We start from the raw sequence: 17,801 nt of genomic DNA on the forward strand, positions 1-17,801 counted from the left end.
GCACCCCTCCCAGGGACGGCATGGAAGAGCACCAGTAAGCCAGTGACTCAGCCCCTGTAAGTTGAATGTGCCTTATACATCTTTGAAAATTCCACAAAATTATGTCATGGCTTTAGAAGCTTCTGTTAGGATAATTGACTTAATTTGAGTCAATTGGAGGTGTGCTTGTGGATGTATTTCAAGGCTTACCTTCAAACTCAGTGCCTCTTTGCTTGACATCATGGGGATATCAAAAGAAATCAGCCAAGACCTCAAAAACAACTTGACAAGACCTCCACAAGTCTGGTTCTTCCTTGGGAGCAATTTCCAAATGCCTGAAGGTACCACGCTTATCTGTACAAACAATAGTACTCAAGTGTAAACACCATGGGACCACACAGCCGTTTTACCGCTCAGGAAGGAGACGCGTTCTGTCTCCTAGAGATGAACGTACTTTGGTGCGAAAAGTGCAAATCAATCCCAGAACAAGAGCAAAGGACCTTGTGAAGATGATGGAGTAAACAGGTACAAAAGTATCTATATCCACAGTAAAATGAGTTCTATATCGACATATCCTGAAAGGCAGCTCAGCAAGGAAGAAGCCACTGCTCCAATACCGCCATAGAAAAGAACACCATCCCAACCGTGAAGTACGGCGGTAGCAGCATCATGTTGTTGGGGTGCTTTGCTGCAGGAGGGACTGGTGCACTTCACAAAATAGATTACATCATGAGGGAGGAAAATTGAGGATATATTGAAGCAACATCTCAAGACATCAGTCAGGAAGTTCACGCATGGTCGCAAATGAGTCTTCCAAAATGGAATCTTGTTTTTGTATTGTTGCTTTTGAGCCCTACAAGGCTGTGTGTTTGTTTGTTTGTTTTTCTTTATTGTTTTTGTTACTGGTTCTCATTCAAATAAATTATGATGAACCAAAATCACGCTGTGCCTTGGTCCACTCCTTATAACAATCGTTACAGAAGATCCCACCACAAACGGACCAAGCAGTGTGGCCAGGAGGAGAAGACATTCTGGTCTTGGGAGGAGATAATGGCAGGAGACGAAAGCCTTCCATGGAAGCAGACGCAGGAGGATCAACGGCGACTCCGAAGTTCACGACCACGACGGAAGCCCGAGAGGTAGCCCCCTAATTTTTGGGTTCGTCGGCAGAGCCGAGGGGCGAATATGAGAGCGAAGAGGAATATTGGGATAGACTGAACGATGAGTATTGTTAGATAGTTGAGGGGAGTGATGAGGTAGAGTGTATGTTTTGGTGTCTGGAGCAAGACAGTCGCTGTGAGGAGCGTGGGACCAGTTTTGCGGAGATACTACATTTTTCTCCAGTGCGCATCCACAGCCCGGTGCGTTCTGTGCCAGCTCCTCGCATTTGCCGAGCGAAAGTGAGCATCCAGCCAGGACGCGTTGTGTCAGCTCTATGCCCCAGACCTCCAGTGCACCTTCACAGCCCAGTACGTCCTGTGCCTCCTCACCGCACTCACCCTGAGGTGCGTGACATCAGCCCAGTGACACCTGTACCAGTCCCACGCATCAGGCCTCCAGCGCGCCTCCACAGTCCAGTACATCCTGTGCCTCCTCCCCGCACACGCCCTGAGGTGCGTGTCATCAGCCCGGTGCCACCTGTACCGGTCCCATGCATCAGGCCTCCAGTGCACCTCCACAGTCCAGAGCTTTCGGCGACAGTTCCTAGTCCAAAGCTTCCGGCAAAAGTTCCCAGTCCAGAGCTTCCGGCTACAGTTCCCAGTCCAGAGCTTCCGGCAACAGTTCCCAGTCCAGAGCTTCGTAAGACAGTTCACGGTCCAGAGCTTCCGGCGACGGTCCACAGTCCGGAACCTCCTGAGACGGTCCACAGTCAGGAACCTCCAGAGACGGTCCACAGTCTGGAGCCTCCTGAGACGGTCCACAGTCTGGAGCCTCCTGAGACGGTCCACAGTCCGGAACCTTCTGCGACGCTCCACGGTCTGGAACCTCCAGCTCCATGGCCGGAGCCTTCTCCTGTGCCGATGCCCAGTCTAAGTATGGCGTCCAGTCCAGCTCCAAGGTCAGAGTCTTCTTCTGCATTGCTGCACAGTGTCCAGCCCGGGTCCATGGCTGGATCCACGGGATGAGCGGGTTCTTCGTCCCGCACCAGAACCGCAACCGACACTAGACACCCCCCCCCCAACCCTCACTTTTGGTTTCAGGTTTTGCGGCCGGAGTCCGCACCTATGGAGGGGGTGGGGGGGGGGGGGGGTACTGTCACGTCCTGACCATAGAAAGGTCAGGGCGTGACTGGGGGTGTTCTAGTTTATTATTTCTATGTGCAGTCTAGTTTTTGTATGTCCATGTTGGTCTGGTATGGTTCCCAATCAGAGGCAGCTAGCTGTCTATCGTTGGAACAATACAATAAATGGGTAAAAAAAAAAACGGTAAATACCAGCATACCGTGCATAAGCACTACAAGAAACAATTACAAGGACATGGGGGGAAACAGACAAGACAAAACCAATGGAAAATGAGAAGTGGATTGGTGACATCGACCGCCGAACGCCACCCGAACAAGGAGAGGGACCAACTTCGACGGAAGTCGTGACGTAATTAGATGCTTTTTTCATTAATTAGGCTATTTTCTCTTAAACCATATGGTCTATCTATTAGTAACTAATGGACAATATGGACACAGACATACAAAATGTATACTATATATGAATACATATATTTTTAAAAGTTATTCAAGTATAAATTACCAATGTTACCTCAATTGCGATAGATTACGTGTTAATTACAACATTACAGAACATTCTGGCAATTTTGGTAAATTACCAGCAGCTTTGCAACCCTCCATGTGACTTTTCCATACTACTGTGGGAAAATAAGTTGTTGAAGGTGTTTAAAAATGTATTCCATCAGTGTGAATATTTAACAGGAGTCACAATGTTAGACATACAACCTTTTCCCCATTCCTAAATTTGAAGGGCTGCTGTCCTGCTATCATTCTTCAACAGGCTTCACAGAAAGACTCTCACTCAGGAAAATAAATCAGTGTTGTGAGGCTTCTCTGTGACCATTTGCCACTGTTTCACCTATCTTTCTATGCCTTGCACCATCTTGTCTAAGAGCTGTCTTCTCAGAATCTTCCTCTGTTCTTGTGTGGGTTAGGCTCCAGACAACCATCCAGGCCTATGGATAACAACAATATACAGCATTGTGTGTAAACACAGGCTTGGGACAGACCAGCATACACATAGTGGCCTACAAAGCCACCCCCCTCTCACAGCACAGAGAATCACAGTGTTCACATCAATGGCATTGTGTTTAAAATAGGACTTTCCTCTCCAGAGGAAACACTGGAGACACAGTGTGCCTCTGCCTTACTGCCTTACACACCTTTCTAGTCTCTTCATATCTTTGTCCTCTAGGCTAACAGTCTCTGTTTCTCATATACTTACATCAGACAATCCTCCCCCTAACCAGCCTTAATGCAGGGATACAAGGCTCCTGCACTTAAGGGTAAGAAGAGCACAGCGAAGCAGAAGCCCAGTTCCTGACACCACGTTAGCTGATTTGCTGCAGAGATTGTCTGGCTGAGCTAACAGGGACCACTCTGTGCAGTGTTCTGTCAGGATGACTCTCTCTCTCTCACCTCCCTATCCCTGTAACACAGCACAGCTTCCAGGCATGGACAGCACAGGAAGGGCTGCAAGAAGAAAACACAGTTAAACAGAATAGTCATTACTCCCCAGGGAGGATTGATCTCTCTCTCTCACTCTCCCTCTCTCTCTTTTCCTCTCCCTTTCTTTTCTGTTTTGCCGCTCTTCTGAGTGGCCTCATTGCCATTGATCCTATCCTGTGTGTGTGTGTATGTGTGTGTGTATGTGTGTGTGTGTGTGTGTGTGTGTGTGTGTGTGTGTGTGTGTGTGTGTGTGTGTGTGTGTGTGTGTGTGTGTGTGTGTGTGTGTGTGTGTGGGTGGGTGGGTGTGTGTGGGTGTGTATGTGTGTGGGTGGGTGTACATGGGTGTTTCTATATTGTGAACAGTATGTAGTATGTTGTTTTGACTGTACTGTGAGAGAGAGTCATTTTTTTGTGCTGAGTCACTTAATGATACTATTTCTAATGACAACAATGTGTGACTAATGACACTACTTTGATTCCCTGAACTTCTACGTTTCAAGGTAAACTACTTCTTATAGTTTCAGGGACAAAAGACACACACACACACACACACACACACACACACACAGAGAGACTGTATTGCAGCCCCTCACCTTGGTGTGGTTTAGTGTTATCAGCTTTTTATTAGTTGCTGATTAATGAGCCATGACAGGGTGGAGGAATTCGGGAAATACTTTTTAAAAAAACACTGTACCCATAATGCAGTACCAGTGGTGTTTGAGAGAGTCAGACAAACCAAGAGACTGACAGACAAAAAGAAAGACAAAAAGAGAGACAAAAGGAACAGAGAGACAGACAAACAGACAGACGGAAAAGAGAGACAGACGGGACAGACGGGACAGACAGACAGACAGACAGAGAGACAGATGGAAAATAGAGAGACAGACAAACAGATGGAAAAAAGAGAGAGACAGAGAGAAAGATAAAGAACGAGACAGAGAAAGACAAAGAGAAGAAGAGATGTGCTGGACTGGAGTCACATGGCAGTTGGTTGGCACAGCTAGTGGAGCCAAGACTCTAAGAGGGATGCAAGGATAATGCCGGTGCCAGGGCTCTCATCAAATCGTCATAATCACAGTTTGTCAAAGTGCCCTCGAAACCAGAATTAGTGGGTGAAACTGCATGCTACTCCAAAAGGAAAAAGCATTTTTTTGTGGTCAACATTGTTATTTTATCAGGATTAATTTGTGAAACAAATTCCAGTGGAAGGGACATCTGGTCAGGATCCAGAGCACTTTGTGACATCGGCTGATGTAAAAAGGGCTTTATAAATACATTTGATTGATTGATGTGATCTGACATGCTGGAAAAAATGAGTGGCTGAATGAGAGCAATGTGTTTGAGATGCACAGTGGACTCCCATTTTGCCCCCATTCAATATAAATGAGCTTGCTGTCAGTCAATCATTGTGTGACTATCATGTTGGTGAAGTGTTTTGAAGCTGGAGGCCATTGTTGAATTCAGCATTAAAACAGCCATGTCATGTAAGAGATTAGGTATAGGATTAGAAATGCATAGTTTATGGTAGAATGTGACTGCCACTGAGTCTCTATCAGTCAGCATCAGCAACCGTTGACCCATGGGGCCTCTCCATAGTGATTGTGGACGTGTGCTCTATACAGGCTGGGGGTGGGAAGGGTGCACGATGGCCCCACACAGGGTTGACTGTTCTCCAACAGAATTATCTCATTTTACCCCCCACCCACACACACACACACACACACACACACACACACACACACACACACACACACACACACACACACACACACCACTGCTGAACTCATCAGATCTACGGTGCTCCGAGTGCCCTGCCGCTGTTCCAACAGAGGTCTCCCTCTGAAACAGCCGGGCGGCAAGGACAATTGTTCCCGTTTTGTGGAAATAAATTACTGGGCCTAAATGCGACTGGTGGTGTCTCACTTTGATTATCGCTGTTGACACATTAGGCGGAAACAGAATACAGATTGAGCTCGCAGGCCTTTCAAAAATGTCCGTTTCCTGGTAATCTGCTGGCTGCCTGAATACTTTGCTGTCCTTCATTTCTCCAAACTAACATGGAGGCGTTGCTCCTGAAAAAAAGAATTACGTTTTGGTCAAATTATTGCTTCCTGAATTTCAACAAGAGAACAAAAATGTTGTATTCTGACATGTCTGTTGTTCACCTCCTTTCGACATCATTCACTAGGGACAAAAGCAGGAACACTATGAAGGACAGTCATGCAATTTGCAAGTGAAATGAATTAACTGAATTCCACTTCAATATTGATTTCCACTTCAAAATGTCCAAACTATTTCCTGTCTGAGAAAATAATGTATTGTGAAAAAAAAATCTATGTACACTACCGGTCAAAAGTTTTTCTTTATTTTTACAATTTTCTATATTGGAGAATAATAGTGAAGACTTCAACACTTTGAAATAACACATATGCAATCAAGTAGTAACCAAAAAAGTGTTAAACAAATCAAAATAATATTTTATATTTGAGATTCTTCAAAGTAGCCACCCTTTGCCTTGATGACAGCTTTGCACACTCTTGGCATTCTCTCAATCAGCTTCACCTGGAATGCTTTTCCAACAGTCTTGAAGGAGTTCCCACATATGCCGATTACATGTTGGTTGATTTTCCTTCATTCTACGGTCCCACTCATCCCAAACTGTCTCAATTTGGTTGAGGTCGGGGGATTGTGGAGGCCAGGTCATCTGATGCAGCCTGGAGGTGTGTTGGGTCATTGTCCTGTTGCAAAACAAATGATAGTCCCACTAAGCCCTAACCAGATGGGATGGCTTATCACTGCAGAATGCTGTGGTAGCCATTATGGTTAAGTGTACCTTGAATTCTAAATAAATCATAGACAGTGTCACCAGCAAAGCACCCCCACACCATAACACCTCCCCCTCCATGGTTTACGGTGGGAAATACACATGCGGAGATCATCCGTTCACCCACACCTCGTCTCACAAAGACACAGCGGTTGGAATCAAAAATCTCAGACCAAAGGACAAATTTCCACCTGTCTAATGTCCTTTGCTTGTGTTTCTTGGCCCAAGCAAGTACCTTCTTCTTATTGGTGTCCTTTAGTAGTGGTTTGTTTGCAGCAATTCGACCATGAATTCCTGATTCATGCAGTCTCCTCTGAATAGTTGATGTTGAGATGTGTCTGTTACTTGCGCTATGTGAAGCATTTATTTTGGCTGTAATTTCTGAGGCTGGTAACTATAATTAACTTATTCTCTGCAGCAGAGGTAACTCTGGGTCTTCCATTTCTGTGGCGGTCCTCATGAGAGCCAGTTTCATCGTAGCGCTTGATGATTTTTGCGACTGCACTTGGCTGTTTTAATGCTTTGAATGAGTAGGTGTTCTAAAACTTTTGACCGGTAGTGTAAATGTTTTTATTATTGTGTGTGTTTTTACGTACGTTTTTTTCTGTCATGTCTCTGCAGGCTCCCGGAGGTTCGGATCTCGGACAATGGGCCTTATGAGTGCCACGTGGGCATCTACGACCGAGCAACGAGAGAAAAGGTGGTCTTGGCATCGGGAAATGTCTTTCTCACCGTTATGTGTAAGTAATTTATTCTCTGTAGTCAGCCTGTGACTGTGAATATGCAAAAATGTTTAGCTCTGTTCTACTCTGACGTTCTGCAACAGTAATCAACATGTTCTGTTCTATGGAAATACATTAAAGCAGCAAAAAATGACAAGAAATCTACTTCAGCACTTCTTGTGAGTGAAGGTAGCAGACAGACAGCCATGAGAGTAGTTGGACAGGCTGGAGGAAATGTCAAATAGGTTCAAGTTGACATGCACTACTGATACACACTACGGACAGTTGTACTACAGAACTGAATGCAGTTCTAAAGATGTAGAACTGTCAAGTTTTGACAAAGAAGAAGAATCATCAGGTTTAAGCTAATAATCATAATCATCATCATTACCCTTAGCTCCCCTTCTCTGACTGGTAGTGAACATTTCTCATAGGGTGTGCTCAGCAAGTTTGATGGATGACACTCTGTCTCAGTGTGATAATGAGTGTATGTGTCAGCAGAGGCACTGTTTTTTTTTAGATTGTACTATATCAAACTGTAACACAATTTCACCTACCCCTACTGAACCCCAAGTTCCCTAATAACAAGATACATGACTGCCAAAAAAGAAAGACAAAATAACCTGAACCTTTCCCCTCTCTAATGCTGCCTCTGAGAACACTGTGAAGACCAGGATTTGAACCTGTCCTCCCATCCTCTCTCTGTATAATTACAAACCCATTTCACTGCTATTTTGGAGAATGACGCGTTTCTTCTTCTTCCCATGTTTCTGCCAGTGACCTGAGGAGCTGCTTTTCTCACTCACTCTTTGGCATAATTGTTGGTGTAACTTTCTCTAATGACAGCTGGCTCACTGGCATTTAAAGTCCGGCAGCAAGTCTTCTTATGTACATCCTATCGCTAATTATCAACAGTAATATTTCTCAGACAGAAGACAAAGAAAAACACAAGGACATGGTTAGACCATTAGCATATTTTGTTCGTTTGCCATATTGCCAATGGCTGTTGACATTAAGCTGCAGGTTTACCCAAAGACTACTTCTGGTTCTCATAGCTCCTTTGCTGACCTTCACTTTCCCAGAATGACATAAAACCATTCAATAAACCTGAGATACCGAACCGGATTAACTCTTCACAGACGTAAATGAACAGATCTTTATCAATGGGAGAGGATTCAGCCCAAGTTAACCCCTTAATCGTTTAGGAGTGGTGGTGGTGGAGATATATGAATGATACAGCCAGGAGAAAGTGTGAGGACTATCAGCTGGGTATTAAATCTCCACTGGTGGAGGAGAAGAAGAATGGCCTCTGGCATTGTGGCTAATTGCCGTCTAAACTGAAACAGAATTATTCATAACCTATTAGTGTGCCAAGTTCACTTGGAAGTGAGAAAAAAAGGAGAAGGGAGAAAGAAAGAAAATGAGAGGAAAAAGTTAATTAATAGGAGGCAGTACATGGAGAGTATTTCAATTTCTTAAAGGGCTTCATAAATAAGAATTATCATTTTAATGAATTCCCTGCCAAGAAATGAAATCACTCAGTTTCAGAAGGCCAAACCTCGAACTCTTGGTACCTCTGCCACTATCTTTCACTCTGGGAACATTTGAGATGTCTTTGCTTTCATCCTCAACTGCTTAAATTCACAGTGGTTTGGTGATGCCTCAAGGCATGGGAGACCTCTGCCTTAAGGATTATTAAGGCAATGCTATTATAGCCAATGGTGACAGTTTTCTACTAAAACTACATCTCAAAGATATGCTAAAGAAAAGAACATTTGTTTTCTGGTGTCTTTTTTCTCCAATGGAGTCAAAAGTTTCCCTGGCTAGAGAGCGCTGGAGAACACATTTGAGTTCTATATCCTTGACAATCGGAAGCATCCAGTTGTTGGCATTGACAACTACGCTAAAGCAATGTGGAAAAACAATATCCACCAAATAGGGAGTTTTCGGCCCCGCCCGCCCTTCTGGAATCCTCTTTATCAAGGTTAAGGATCCGGATCACATTCAGCTGCTCACACTCCCACTCACTTTACGTTTCTCTCTTGACTCACCTGGTCCTGGAGTGCTGCAGGCACTTCTTGTATTTTAATTTAACCAACCTGGAAGACCATGTGTGTTGAATTTGGTCAATCACTGAACTGATCAATTAGCTCAGTTGGTCAGGTGTGGTGCCTAGTTGGAACAAAATGCTGCAGTACCTGCGGCAGTCCAGGGTTTCCTACCCCTGATGTAGTCCATCTCTACCTCATATTTCTGAACAGCTGAAATAAAACCCTGTGGCAATTTGAACGAACGTTATCAAAAATAATTATTGAAGGATATACAACCTTCTTTGTCATTTGTAAAGTATAATGAAGTTGCACAAGCAGGACGCGGCCCTTAGACCTCCTGATCTGGGCAGCGGTCTATGGCAGGGCATTGCAGTGCTAGAGGCGTCACTACAGAGCTTTGTTCGTTCCCAGGCTGTATCACAACCGGCTGTGATCGGGATCAATTGTGTGGCGCACAATTGGCCCAGCGTCATCCAGGTTAGGGGAGGGTTTGGCCGGGGGAGTAGGCCATCATAGTAAATAAGTACTTGTTCGTAACTTGCCTAGTTAAATAAAATTAAAATAAAGACATTGCATTTGCACAAAAACAAACAGTGTTTTGTGTGATGATGTAAGCTAATCTTTATAGTTGCTGCCATATTGTAGGCACTGGCCAGAGTTCCTGAAAAAATGATGTACAGTAACTCCACACTGGAGTTTAGCATTAGGGCAAAAAAACAATGTGTGTTTTAACCACACACAGGCCCTACTAACTTCTTTTTAACTTCTCAATGAACATGCAAGTACCTTACATATAGGCTACCTAGCTGGTCTAGGCAGCCCGAGCATGTATATTGGAAGAGCACCCTTAGTGGAGTCAACAACAACCGGATGTTCCGATTTTCAGAGGAAATGGAAGAAGAGCCTGTGATGCAAAGTCCGCTTTTGGATGTTAACATAGCGCCATCTTACAGTGCCTTACAAAAATATTCATCCCTCTTGGCATTTTCCTATTTTGTTGCATTACAACCTGTAACTTAAATGGATTTTTATTGGGATATCATGTAATGGACATACACAAAATAGTCAAAATTAGTGAAGTGAAAAAAGAAAAGAAAAACACTTTAAAAAAATTTAATTAAAAAACAGAAAGTGGTGCGTTCATATGTATTCACCCTTTTTGCTATGAAGCCCCTAAATAAGATCTGGTGCAACCCATTAATTTCAGAAGTCACATAATTAGTTAAATGAAGTGCACCTGTGTGCAATCTAAGTGTCACATGATCTCTCACATGATCTCAGTATATATACACCTGTTCTGAAAGGCCCCAGAGTCTGCAATACCACTCAGCAAGGGGCACCACCAAGCAAGCGGCACCACGAAGACCACGGAGCTCTCCAAACAGGTCAGGGACAAAGTTGTGGAGAAGTACAGATCAGGGTTGGGTTATAAAAAAATATCAGAAACTTTGAACATCTGACGGAGCACCATTAAATCCATTACTAAAAAATTGAAAGAATATGGCACCACAACAAACCGGCGCTCCACCAAAACTCACGGACCAGGCAAGGAGGGCATTAATCAGAGAGGCAAGAAAGAGACCAAAGATAACCCTGAAGGAGCTGCAAACCACCACAGCAGAGATTGGAGTGTCTGTCCAAAGGACCATTTTAAGCTGTACACTCCACAGAGCTGGGCTTTACGGAAGGGTGGCCAGAAAAATACAAAAATTAAATAAGCAAGCACGTTTGGTGTTCGCCAAAAGGCATGTGGGAGACTCTTCAAACATACGACAGAAGGTACTCTGGTCAGATGAGACAAAAATGTTGCTTTTTGGCCATCAAGGAAATGCTATGTCTGGCGCAAACCCAACACCTCATCACTCCGTGAACAACACCCCCACGGTGAAGCATGGTGGTGGCAGCATCATGCTGTGGCTATGTTTTTCATTTGCAGGGACTGGGAAACTGGTCAGACTTGAAGGAATGATGGATGATGCTAAATACAGGGAAATTCTTGAGGGAAACCTGTTTCAGTCTTCCAGAGATTTAAGACTGGGACAGAGGTTCACCTTCCAGCAGGACAATGACCCTAAGCATACTGCTAAAGCAACACTCGCGTGGTTTAAGGGGAAACATTTAAATGTCTTGGGATGGCCTAGTCAAAGTCCAGACCGCAATCCAATTGAGAATCTGTGGTATGACAAAGATTGCTGTACACCAACATAACCCATCCAACTTAAAGGAGCTGGAGCGGTTTTGCCTTGAAGAATGGGCAAAAATCTCAGTAGCTAGCTGTGCCAAGCTTATAGAGACATACCCCAAGAGACTTGCAGCTAGCTGTAAATGCTGCAAAAGTTGGCTCTGCAAAGTACAGACTTTTGGGGGGGGGGGGGGGGGGGTGAATAATTATGTACGCTCAAGTTCTGTTTTTTTGTCTTATTTGTTGTTTGTTTCACAATAAAACATATTTTGCATCTTCAAAGTGGTAGGTATGTTGTGTAAATCAGATGATACAAACCCCCCCAAAATACATTTTAATTCCAAGTTATAAGGCAACAAATCAAAATCAAATGTATTTATATAACCCTTCTTACATCAGCTGATATATCAAAGAGATGTACAGAAACCCAGCCTAAAATCCCAAACGGCAAGCAATGCAGGTGTAGAAGCACGGTGGTTTGGAAAAACCAGAAAGGCCAAAACCTAGGAAGAAACCTAGAGAGGAATCGGGCTATGAGGGGTGGCCAGTCCTCTTCTGGCTGTGCCGGGTGGAGATTATAACAGAACATGGCCAAGATGTTCAAATGTTCATAAATGACCAGCATGGTCAAATAATAATAATCACAGTAGTTGTCGAGGGTTCAGCAAGTCAGCACCTCAGGAGTAAATGTCAGTTGGCTTTTCATAGCCGATCATTGAGAGTATCTCTACCACTCCTGCTGTCTCTAGAGAGTTGAAAACAGCAGGTCTGGGACAGGTAGCACGTCCGGTGAACAGGTCAGGGTTCCATAGCCGCAGGCAGAACAGTTGAAACTGGAGCAGCAGCACGGCCAGGTGGACTGGAGACAGCAAGGAGTCATCAGGCCAGGTAGTCCTGAGGCATGGTCCTACGGCTTAGGTCCTCCGAGAGAGAGAGAGAAAGAAAGAAAGAGAGAATTAGAGAGAGCATTCTTAAATTCACACAGGACACCTGATAAGACAGGAGAAATACTCCAGATATAACAGACTGACCCTAGCCCTCCGACACATTAACTATTGCAGCATAAATACTGGAGGCTGAGACAGGAGGGGTCAGGACACACTGTGGCCCCATCCGATGATACCCCCGGATAGGGCCAAACAGGCAGGATATAACCCCAGCCACAAAATAGGAAAAATGCCAAGGGGGGTGAATACTTTTGCAAGCCACTATAATTCCTCCTCCATATTTACTGGATTGGTTGAACAGTGCAGAAGAGAACCTCTCCCCCCATTTTTTTTATTCTCGTCATGACCAGAATGTGGAGGATCTTGTTTCAGGGGTTGCTTTTACACCTGCTACATTAGGTTACCTGAGCGGTAAGCATAATCTGACAACAGACGAGTTCATTTAGCATCGCCCGTGCCGGTGCTCTATTATTCCTTATGTCGTTTTCAACTACTGCTTTAGACTGCCTACTATTTGTGATGAGAATCTTCAACAAATGTGGCAAAAAATATTGTCACCCTTGCACTTTTTTCACATAATGCACCATTTATTCTAAACAACTGTAGAAATTAATACAGTTGAAGTCATAACTTTACATACACTTAGGTTGGAGTCAATAAAACTCGTTTTCAACCACTCCACAAATTTCTTGTTAACAAACTATAGTTTTGGCCAGTCAGTTAGGACATCTACTTTGTGCATGAAACAAGTAATTTTTCCAACAATTGTTTACAGACAGATTATTTAATTTATAACTAGATGTGTCACAATTCCAGTGGGTCAGAAGGTTACATCCACTAAGTTGACTGTGCCTTTTAACAGCATGGAAAATTCCAGATAATTATGTCACAGCTTTAGGAGCTTCTGATAGGCTAATTGACATCTTTTGAGTAATTTGGAGGTGTACCTGTGGATGTATTTCAAGGCGTACATTAAAACTCAGTGCATCTTTCCTTGACATCATGGAAAAATGAAAAGAAATCAGCCAAGACCTCAGAAAAGAAATTGTAGACCTCGACAAGTCTGGTTCATCCTTGGGAGCAATTTCCAATCATCTGAAGGTACCACATTCATCTGTATAAACAATAGTATGCAAGTATAAACACTATGGGACAACGCAGCTGTCATACCGCTCAGGAAGGAGACGCGTTCTGTCTCCTAGAGATGAACATACTTTGGTGCGAAAAGTGCAAATCAATCCCAGAACAACAGCAAATGACCTTGTGAAGAATCTGGAGGAAACAGGTACAAAAGTATCTATATCCACAGTAAAACATGTCCTATATTGACATATCGTGAAAGGCCGCTCAGCAATGAAGAAGCCACTGCTCCAATACCGCCATAAAAAAGCCAGACTACGGTTTGCAACTGCACATGGGGACAAAATTTGTAGATGGTCTGATGAAACAAAATTTGAACTGTTTGGCCATCGTTATGTTTGGAGGAAAAAGGGGGAGGCTTGCAAGCTGAAGAACACCATCACAAACGTGAGCATGATGGTGGCAGCATCATGTTGTGGGGGTGCTTTGCTGCAGGAGGGACTGGTGCACTTCACAAAATAGATGGCATCATGAGGCAGGACAATTACGTGGATATATTGAAGCAACATCTCAAGACATCAGTCAGGAAGTTAAACCTTTGTTGCAAATGGGTCTTCCAAATGGACAATGACCTAAAGCATACTTCCAAAGTTGTGGCAAAATGGCTTAAGGACAACAAAGTCGCCTCCCGGGTGGCGCAGTGGTTAAGGGCGCTGTATTGCAGCGCCAGCTGTGCCATCAGAGACTCTGGGTTCGCGCCCAGGCTCTGTCGTAACCGACCACGACCGGGAGGTCCATGGGGCGACGCACAATTGGCCTAGCGTCGTCCGGGTTAGGGAGGGCTTGGTCGGTAGGGATGTCCTTGTCTCATCGCGCACCAGCGACTCCTGTGGCGGGCCGGGCGCTAACCAAGGTTACCAGGTGCACTGTGTTTCCTCCGACACATTGGTGCGGCTGGCTTCCGGGTTGGATGCGCGCTGTGTTAAGAAGCAGTGCGGCTAGGTTGGGTTGTGTATCGGAGGACGCATGACTTTCAACCTTTGTCTCTCCCGAGCCCGTACGGGAGTTGTAGCGATGAGACAAGATAGAAGCTACTACAACAATTGGATACCACGAAATTGGGGAGAAAAAGGGGTAAAAAAAACAACAAAAAAAAAATAAAAAGGACAACAAAGTCAAGATCTTGGAGTTACCATCACAAACCCTGACCTCGACCCTATAAAAAATGTATGGGCAGAACTGAAAAAAGTGTGCGAGCCTACAAACCTGACTCAGTTAAACCAGGAGAAATGGGCCAAAATTCACCCAATTTATTGTGGGAAGCTTGTGGAAGGCTACCCAAAACGTTTGACCAAAGTTTAACCATTTAAGGTAATGCTACCAAATGCTAATTGAGTGTATGTAGACTTCAGACCCACTGGGAAGGTGATGAAAGAAAAAAAAGCTGAAATAAAGCATTCTCTCAACTATTATTCTGACATTTAACATTCTTAAAATAATGGCCTAAAACATAGAATTTTTACTAGGATTAAATGTCAGGAATTGTGAAAAACTGAGTTTAAGTGTATTTGGCTAAGGTGTATGTAATCTTCTGACTTCAACTGTATATATTTTGGTATTCTCAGTATCTCCCTAGGAGAGGTGTGGAGTCAGGTGCAGGAGAGCAAGAATTTCAAGAAGGGTGTTTTATTTACTGGTCCACCAACAAAACAGGTACAGGACCACAAAAGCAGCCACTAGAAACCTAAACTAGACACAGGTGAACACAAGACAGACAAAACCAAACAAAAAAGAAAAGGGATCCGTGGCAGCTAGTAGGCCGGCGATGACGACCGCCTGTGCGTCGCCCGAACAGGGAGAGGAGCCACCTTCGGTGGAAGTTGTGACAGGTCGGTAGGGATATGTCTTTGGTTTGCAGTTGAACAAAACAAAAAAAATCTGAATAATTTACTGAATGTTAGCTTATTCCACAAATAAATATTCATGGGAAATATTAATGGCACCTTCTAAAATAAATAATTCGATTTCAGGCAGGTGATTTTCGTTTACTTTGGAGCTGAACTCACCTGTGGTGATCTGAAGATGTCTGCATTTTAAAAATCACAAATTCAACCAGTTTGAATAGAGAAAAGGAATCATTCTCCTGTTTTGTGTCACTGTGTGTACCGCAATGGGCATGGAAAGAAAAATAAAACCAGAGAAAATCTGAGGAGGTCAGACACAAGATTGTAGCCAAGCATGGCCAATCTCAAGTCTATCACCAGAGACCTTGATGTTCCTGTTTCCACCATACGTAATGTTATCAAAGAGTTTAAGGCCCATGCCACTGTAGCCAACCTCACTGGACATGGCCGCAAGAGAAAACTTGATGGAAAATCGCATCAAAGTATTTTTTTGAATGGTGGAGAATGCACCTCGATCAACTGCCACACAGATTCAAGCTGACCTTCAGACACAATGTATGACAATTTCAACTCGAACCAACTCAATGAAAGGGGGTTATATGGTAGGAGACCACCACTGCTGAGAGAGAGACAGAAAGATTGACTGCAATTTGGCAAAACACACCTGAACATGCTAAAATACTTCTGGGAGTATGTCCTGTGGACAGATGAGACCAAATTATGGCTTTTTGGTAAAGCACACCATATCTACATTTATAGAAAACAAAATGAAACCTTCAATGAAAAGAACACCTTCCCTACAGTCAAACATGGAGGAGGTTCAGTGATGTTTTGGGGTTGCTTTGCTGCCTCTGGCACTGGGTGCCTTGAACGTGTGCATGTCATCATGAAATCAGGAGAATCCCAAGGCAATTTGGAGCACAATGTCGGACCCAGTGTCAGAAAGCTGGGTCTCAGTCGAAGGTCATAGATCTTTCAGTAAGACAATGAGCCCAAACACACTTCAAAAAGCTACCAGGAATGGTTCAAGACAAAATGCTGGACTGTTCTGAAGTGGCCAGCAATGAGTCCAGATCTACTGTAAATCCCATTGAAAACTTGTGGAGAGATCTGAAAACAGCAGTTTGGAGAAGGCACCCTTCAAATATGGGAGAACTGGAACAGTTTGCACAAGAGAAGTGGGCCAAACTGCTAGTACAGAGGAAAAAGGCTGTGCTGTCAAATATTGAGTCAAGGTTGTCTATAATTTTGTCAATGCCATTTCTGTTTATTTGCTGGTTTAAAAACAAATGTTCTGTAATATTAACAGTGAAATAAAGAATTGTGGAGACCAAATACTTTCGGGGAAAATTGTGTGTTTCTTTAAAAAAGGGCAAGGATGTCAATATTTTTGAACACAACTGTAGATAAGATTCCATATCGTAGTGAGAGTTGCTGAAAAAATAACTAGTCAATGTTTGCAATGATAATGAGAAAAATTGCTATTTGGACTGCCGTTCCAATGTGTTGCTTGTGTTTGAAATGCTTGCATAAATACACTGTTATCAAATCATATTTATTTGGTCACATACACATGGTTATCAGATGCTAATGCGAGTGTAGCTTGTGCTTCTAGTTTCGACAGTGCAGTAATATATCTAACAATATCTAACAAGTAATCTTACAATTCCCCAACAACTACATACTACATAATATATACACATCTAAAGGGGTGAATGAGAATATGTCAAATCAAATCAAAGTTTATTTGTCACCTGCGCCAAGTACAACAGGTGTAGATCTTACAGTGAAATGCTTACTTACAGGCTTTAACCAATAGTGCAAAAAAAGGTATTAGGTGAACAATAGGTAAGTAAAGAAATAAAAACAACAGTAAAAAAAAAGTGAAAATCAGTAGCGAGGCTATATACAGTAGCGAGGCTATAGAAGTAGCGAGGCCACATAAAGACACCGGTTAGTCAGGCTGATTGAGGTAGTATGTACATGTAGATATGGTTAATGTGACTATGCATATATGATGACTGTTGAGAAGTTTTTTTGTCCTAGACTTGGCACTCCGGTACCGCTTGCCATGTGGTAGTAGAGAGAACAGTCTATGACTGGGGTGGCTGGGGTCTTTGACAATTTTTAGGGCCTTCCTGGATGGTAGGCAGCTTAGCCCCAGTGATGTACTGGTACGTACACACTACCCTCTGTAGTGTCTTGCGGTCGTAGGCCGAGTAATTGAATTGCCGTACCAGGCAGTGATGCAACAAGTTAGGATGTTCATGATGTTGCAGCTGTAGAACATTTTAAGGATCTCAGGACCCATGGCAAATCTTTTTAGTTTCCTGAGGGGGAATAGGCTTTGTCGTGCCCTCTTCACGATTGTCTTGATGTGTTTGGACCATTCTAGTTTGTTGGTGATGTGGACACCAAGGAACTGGAATTGATGAGAATGGG

At 43.6% G+C, this 17,801-nt stretch overlaps 1 protein-coding gene across 2 annotated transcripts in view; it reads left to right on the forward strand.

The window, feature by feature from the left end:
• LOC110494440 (immunoglobulin superfamily member 21) overlaps window positions 1–17,801 on the forward strand; it is a 275,341-nt gene that overhangs the window by 180,266 nt on the left and 77,274 nt on the right. For both annotated transcript variants that reach the window (XM_036950494.1, XM_036950495.1), the window contains exon 4: window positions 7,095–7,213. In XM_036950494.1, coding sequence (XP_036806389.1) covers window positions 7,095–7,213 — 119 coding nt within the window. The remainder of the gene's footprint in view (window positions 1–7,094; window positions 7,214–17,801) is intronic.

This window comes from Oncorhynchus mykiss, chromosome 17 (assembly GCF_013265735.2).
Source record: "Oncorhynchus mykiss isolate Arlee chromosome 17, USDA_OmykA_1.1, whole genome shotgun sequence".
In the NCBI taxonomy this organism is placed as follows: Eukaryota; Metazoa; Chordata; class Actinopteri; order Salmoniformes; family Salmonidae; genus Oncorhynchus; species Oncorhynchus mykiss.